Source organism: Podarcis melisellensis (genome assembly GCF_964234715.1).
Source record: "Podarcis melisellensis genome assembly, chromosome: 13".
NCBI lineage: Eukaryota > Metazoa > Chordata > Lepidosauria > Squamata > Lacertidae > Podarcis > Podarcis melisellensis.
The window spans coordinates 43,790,991-43,797,767 of record NC_138545.1 but is presented as its reverse complement, the minus strand read 5'-3'; the positions used below and the strand labels follow the sequence as shown (position 1 = coordinate 43,797,767).

General features: G+C 46.0%; 1 protein-coding gene across 1 annotated transcript in view; it reads right to left on the bottom strand.

The window, feature by feature from the left end:
• Window positions 1-1,605: 1,605 nt before the first annotated feature.
• POLR1A (RNA polymerase I subunit A) overlaps window positions 1,606-6,777 on the bottom strand; it is a 44,411-nt gene continuing 39,239 nt past the window's right edge. The window contains exons 31-34 of the mRNA XM_081883765.1: window positions 5,900-6,100; window positions 4,474-4,591; window positions 3,721-3,885; window positions 1,606-1,918 (exon numbers count right to left, since the gene is read on the bottom strand). Of these exons, the coding sequence (XP_081739891.1) occupies window positions 1,818-1,918; window positions 3,721-3,885; window positions 4,474-4,591; window positions 5,900-6,100 (585 nt within the window). The 3' untranslated portion in view covers window positions 1,606-1,817. The remainder of the gene's footprint in view (window positions 1,919-3,720; window positions 3,886-4,473; window positions 4,592-5,899; window positions 6,101-6,777) is intronic.

Sequence of the window (6,777 nt, the reverse complement as noted above, 5' to 3'; positions counted from 1 at the left end):
AAATTGCCCTACCAATGCAAACTACGTTGTAGGTTGGAGGAGATACACTAGTTAGGCTGCAGCGTGGTTTAATCTTGTTTTCCTCATTCTCCCAGTCCTAAGGAAACGCTCGGCTGCATGTGCTCCATTGACCTGCATATCAATATTTAGCCTTTTTTTTTTTTTTTTTGCAGAAATTAAGATCCAAATTAAAAAGGGGCTGCTTTTTCAGAGCCGGCCTGGCCCATTCATGACGCAAGGTGAGGCGACTGCCTTTGGCAGCAGGATCATAGAGCTGGAAGAGACCACAAGGATCATCTAGTCCAACCGCCTGCAATGCAGGAGTCTTTCACTCAATTTGAGGCTTCAACCTATAAACCTGAGATTAGGAGTCTTGTGCTCAACCAACTGAGCAACAGGGGCAGCAGATCCTGATGTAGATCTTTATTCTCCCATTGTTCCTAATGTAGATCTTCACTTCTTTCTTGGTGGTGAATTAAAAATGGGGGTTTAAGTCCGATGGGAAGCTCTGCTTCTGCACATGACTGTGGCCTGGTGGGAAGTGTTGCTTGTAAGCTTTGCTTCTGCATATGATGCTGCACAAACCGTTCTAATACTAAGACATTCACTCATCACCTTAGAATGTTCAGTTCACATTGAGTTCAGGAAAAACATTATACTCTGACCTGTTCTTAATGCATAGTTGACCACATCTACGGAACGTGATTGTTGTGCTCTTTTAAGTCTCACTATATCAATCAAGGGACGCGGGTGGCGCTGTGGGTTAAAGCCTCAGCGCCTAGGGCTTGCCGATCGAAAGGTCGGTGGTTCGAATCCCCGCGGCGGGGTGCGCTCCCGCTGCTCAGTCCCAGCGCCTGCCAACCTAGCAGTTCGAAAGCACCCTCGGGTGCAAGTAGATAAATAGGGACCGCTTTCTAGCGGGAAGGTAAACGGCGTTTCCGTGTGCAGCTCTGGCTCGCCAGAGCAGCGATGTCACGCTGGCCACGTGACCCGGAAGTGTCTTCGGACAGCGCTGGCCCCTGGCCTCTTGAGTGAGATGGGCGCACAACCCCAGAGTCTGGCAAGACTGGCCCGTACGGGCAGGGGTACCTTTACCTTTTATATCAATCATTGGTAATTGTTTAAGTCCTGATATAGTAATCACTAGTTATAATTTAATTAGGAGGTTTTCATGCCTGTCTAGTTCTGTGCTCCCTTTCCCAGCCTTTAATCTATTGGTGATTAATGCTTATATGCAACCTTTGCTTTATATTTGTGTTAACCAATCAGCAATAAGCACATACGTGGCAATGCTGTAATATTCAATAAAAGGGACTCCTTTTATTGCTCGGGAGATGCCTCCCATATGACACTCCTCACTCGTCTGTCGTTATTTCAACCCAACGTAAGTCAAGGTGCCAGGAAATACTAAAAAAACTGCAGAGGAAGGTTCTTCCTTGGCAACCAGAAACAGGCATGCAAGGCTTGGGACCATGAACACATTGGAGCCTTCACTTCCTGCTGGAAAAGCATCATGCCAGACTGTCTGGTAACACATCTCAAACCTGGAACATATTGTTTACTCTGATTAATGAACCCACAGGTACCGTAAATAAAAACACAAACTGAGGGAATAGCACAAGACCTTTATTATCATTAAATATAATTCCTGAAGATCCGAAGGCACCAGTAGTTATCAACTCAATAAGGTCAACAGTAGTATTTACATTCAATGGCAGCTGGAAAAAAAATCCAAAATCAAACGAAGAAAAATAGCAGCATGTTTCTTTCTAGAAAAAAAAGTTTAATAGTCTTTAAGTTAAGCAAAAGCAGGCACACTATTTTAGAGGCTGTTTCAGATCAAACAAGCCTGTTCCTCCTTTGACAACTTTTCCTACCACGAGGCAAGCAGAAGGAGACTGAAGTTCATCATGGGAGCCTAGGGGGGAAAAAAGAAATCAAAACCAGATCATTTATATTTTGGGACTTGGAAGTCTGACATAAGAAAATTACTTGCTTGGCTTGCTTTTGTGTGTGTGTGTGTGTGTGTGTGTGTGTGTGTGTAGGAGTAGAATAGCCACTTGCTGGTGGATATAAACTGAGGATGATCTTTTAGCTGATCCATCTTTTATCAAATCAATTAAGTGGAAGCTTAAACAGTTTTAGAAGATGCTATTACTTTTTTAAAAAAAAATTCTATATCTCAAAGATGACATAGGAGGCTACAACCATTCTGGTCTCCAAAAGGAATTCTTCTGAGATCCTCTTACTTCAATCGACTAGATCTGGAGACTACAAAGGCCATTTCACACTACAGATATTGCAGGGACCAATGATCCTTTGATAGCAAATGACATGTTCACGTGACATGGTAAGCCAAACTATGGCTTAGTGAGACTCTGTGAATGTGTGGGCTCTTGCAGCAAATTTGGCCCTTCCCAGTCATGGCTAGTTAGGAGAGATCTTAACTATGAGCCCTAATTCTGATGACAAAGCTTTATTTCCAGGTGTCTGCATGTTCACGTAGCTTTGCTAAGCCGTAGTTTGGGTTACCATGTTGTGGCAAACCAGCTCTTAGAGAACCTAAAGAAACAAGCACACCGCCTGAATGAAACTGTCTTTAAATAAGAAGTCCGGCTTTGACACCTGTTTCGGTTGAGTTGCAAGACTGTCCCCCAGAATTCTCATTCATGCTAAATCACAAATGTGATGATCACCAGCAATGCAAATTTAGACAGCTAGTGTTCAGTAGAAATTGTGATCACCTGAGGGACAATTGTTTTCGAAATAAAATGTGGAAATGAACCAATAACCAAAAAAATTTTGCTCCCCCACCCCCACCTCGAAATTCATGAGAAAGACAGGTAAATCCTTATTATTTCAAGATCAGTTAGTCACTTTTTGCCAATGTCAGTGTTGATGGGGGCAGGCACCAGATATGACCATTGAGTAGTTAAAACTTGGGGTAAAAGGTAAATAAAGGTAAAGGGACCCCTGACCATTAAGTCCAGTTGTGACTGACTCTGGGGTTGCGGCACTCATCTCGCTTTACTGGCCAAGGGAGCCGGCGTACAGCTTCTGGGTCATGTGGCCAGCATGACTGAGCCGCTTCTGGCGAACCAGAGCAGCGCACGGAAACACTGTTTACCTTCCCGCCGGAGTGGTACCTATTTATCTACTTGCACTTTGACGTGCTTTCGAACTGCTAGGTTAGCAGGAGCTGGGACCGAACAACAGGAGCTCACCCCGTTGCGGGGATTCAAACCGCTGACCTTCTGATCGGCAAGCCCTAGGCTCTGTGGTTTAACCCACAGAGCCACCTGAGTCCCCTAAAAGGTAAATAGCTCCATGCAAAATGTTCATAAGGGTGGCCAGGCTCATAATTTGAGGGACTGATCTTGCACATCATCTATGCCAGCATACATACTTTTTCTCTAGGGTAACAGAACTGCCTATAGCAGAGAACGGGAACTTCTGACCCCCCAATGCTGCTGGACTCCACTTTTCATCTGCCCTAGGCAACATGGCCAAGGGTCATGAATGACAGAAATTGCAGTCCAACACCTGGAAGGCCACATATCCCCCATTGCTTCTAATTAGGCGGATAACAACTATTCTATTTGCGGCAAAGGTGGCAGAGAGGGTAGTGGGTATGCTTGGACAGAGTGGATTATCTGGGCCCATCAGGCAATCTGGTTTGGATACGGTACTGAAATAGCACTGATTGCCCTGATTATTTACCCTGCATTGTGGCTTCCTTCAGAAACTTGTAGCTCGTCTCAAATGTCATTTGCTGCAAGGGCGACGAATTGGACTGTATCCCAAACCGATTGAGTGGCTTGTAAACACCTTCAAAGCACATGTAGTCCGACACCAGAGAGAGATGTCGAGGATCAACCACAATCCCTGTCAAAACAAGGAGGAATGTTAGAGTGTTGCCTCTTTAAAAAGTTAAGAGAGAGATGAAAGGGGGACTTCGATGGAGCCTGTCCTCCAATATCTTCCTTTAAGTCAAGCTGATAAATCGTTCTGCCCGGACACTGAGGTCCAGCGCCGAGGGCCTTCTGGCGGTTCCTTTACTGCAAGAAGCCAAGTTACCAGGAACCAGGCAGAGGGCCTTCTCGGTGGTGGCCCCCACCCTGTGGAACTACCAAAATAACTACCAAACTTTCAGAAGACATCTAAAGGCAGCCCTGTTTAGGGAAGCTTTTAATATTTAATAGGTTATTGTATTTTAGTGTTTTGTTGGAAGCCGCCCAGAGTGGCTGGGGGGACCCAGCCAGATGGGTGGGGTATAAATAATAAATTATTATTATATTATTATTACTACTAAAGCCTCATCATCTCTTTGCCCTGTAAGAGCACTGTTTATGAGAGAATGGGAAATACAGCCAATACAAGCAGAATGGAGTTTTTCCCTCCCCAAAGCTTGATCGGATAGGCCATGTTTTGCATCTACAGTTAGGATTAACTGACAATCTAAAACCGCCTTACCGTATGCAGCAAACACATCTTTAATCTCTTTCTCAAGGACTTTCAAGGCAGCCTCAATGCCATAGGTATTGGCCATCGCATGAATATCATTGCAATAAAGCCGGTTCACGTCAAAAATCTAAAAGAGAGGGGACAGTTGACAGGTGAGCTACTTTTTGAAGTTAATCAAGAAATGTGTATGTAGCTTGCTGGAAAGCAAATAAAAATGCAGCAGCTTAACAGACCAAGGGGAAGGGGGATTTATTCTAAACATGCCCATTAAAAACCACACAAACACAGACTGCATGTGACTGAATTTCTTAGGGCAGAGGTGAGCATGATGCAGACTGCATGACTGATCATGACCACACCTACTTGCTTCAACTATCATTTGCATATTCCATTCCAGAAACCGTTACAAGCAGTTTGCTCTAATATTTCTTAAAACATTTAAGTTGTTCACAGCAAGAATCAGGAAATACCGTATTTTTCGCCCTATAGGACGCACTTTTTCCCCTCCAAAAATGAAGGGGAAATGTCTGTGCGTCCTGTGGGGCGAATGCGGGCTTTCACTGAAGCCTAGAGAGCGAGAGGCGTCGGTATGCACCGACGCCTCTCGCTCTCCAGGCTTCAGGAAGCTATCTGCAAGCCTTGTGCACCCGGCGGGAGTTCCCGCGGGCTCGCAAGGCTTGCGGGCGGCAGCCTGCAGCCCGGAGCGCCCTCCGGAGGATGCCCCGTGCTTCGCGCAGGTGTCCGCAAGCCTTGCGCGCCCGGCGGGAACTCCCGCTGGGCGCACAAGGCTTGCGGATAGCTTCCTGAAGCCTGGAGAGCGAGAGGGGTCGGCTTGCAAGGCTTGCGGATAGCAGCCTGTTCTGGGGGCTGGGGTCGGGGGAAGCTCGTGCTTCCCCTGCCCCAGCCCCGCGGCTGGGGGGGGGGGGGAATAAATTTTTTTTATTCATTTCCCCCCCAAAAAATGAGGTGCATCCTATGGGCCAGTGCGCCCTATAGGGTGAAAAATACGGTATATGTTAACACATATTGGTTGAACCCCTTATGGACAGCGCTGTTCCGCTTCTCCACTAGTGTGAGCCACTTTCCACTGAATTTCTGTGGCTTCTTACTATCCTTTGACAGTAGCTTTTGCAAATATCAGGCATTAGAAACGCAACCTCAATTTCCAGGGCACTTTGCCCAAACACAAAAGGAAACGTTTCCTCAAATCTGCTCACAGCTACTGAAGCAAGAGGTCAAAAGCAGTTTTATTTTGACAATGGCAAAATCACAACGCTCTACTCAAAAGCAAAAGCTGGGACTTCTCACTGAAATCAGCGGCACTATTATCAGCTTCGCTTTGGTGTAACCGAGATCTGCATAAGCTTCTCAAGCTCCCATTGCCTTCCTTCTTTGACACCCTATAGGAAACACAGAACAGCTCCTCACTACATACGTCAGCATATCGGAAAAGCTCAGGGAGGTTTATCCCTTCAGTCTGCAAAGTGAGCACCATCTCTCCTTTCTTATTGCTGGTTTCGTTTAAGAGACACCGTGTGATCCCTTTTGTCTCCTGGACAACAGTGTTGTTTGCCAGAGTTGTCACAAGTGAGGCAAGGTCAAAGTACTGCTTCGTTAAAGGAAGTTTCAGTGAGACCTAGAAGGGGACACAATATAATCCTGTGTTAAAAGGCAGCCTTTTCGATCCACTGAGAAGAGCAAAGCTAACACCCACTTTAGTGATGTATGGAAGTGAGAGCTGGACCATAAAGAAGACTAATTGCCGAAGAATTGATGCTTTTGAATTATGGTGCTGGAGGAGACTCTTGAGAGTCCCATGGACTGCAAGAAGATCAAACCTCTCCACTCTGAAGGAAATCAGCCCTGAGTGCTCACCAAGGACAGATTGTGAAGCTGAGGCTCCAATACTTTGGCCACCTTATGAGAAGACTCTCTGGAAAAGACCCTGATGTTGGGAAAGATGGAGGGCACAAGGAGAAGGGGACGACAGAGGACGAGATGGTTGGACAGTGTTCTTGAAGCTACCAGCATGAGTTTGACAAAACTGCAGGAGGCAGTGGAAAACAGGAGTGCCTGGCATGCTCTGGTCCATGGGGTCACAAAGAGTTGGACATGACTAAACGACTGAACAACAACAACACCACCCACTTCTTAATACAGTGATTTAAAAACAAACCTCCCAATGAGCTAGAACTTTGGGACCCGCTGTCCTTTAGGCTTCCACTCCTGAAACATCTCAGAGCAAATAGGTCTGGATATTCACCCTCTTTTGGAATCGTGACAAATGTAGTAGGTCCCCACAAATTGATGTGG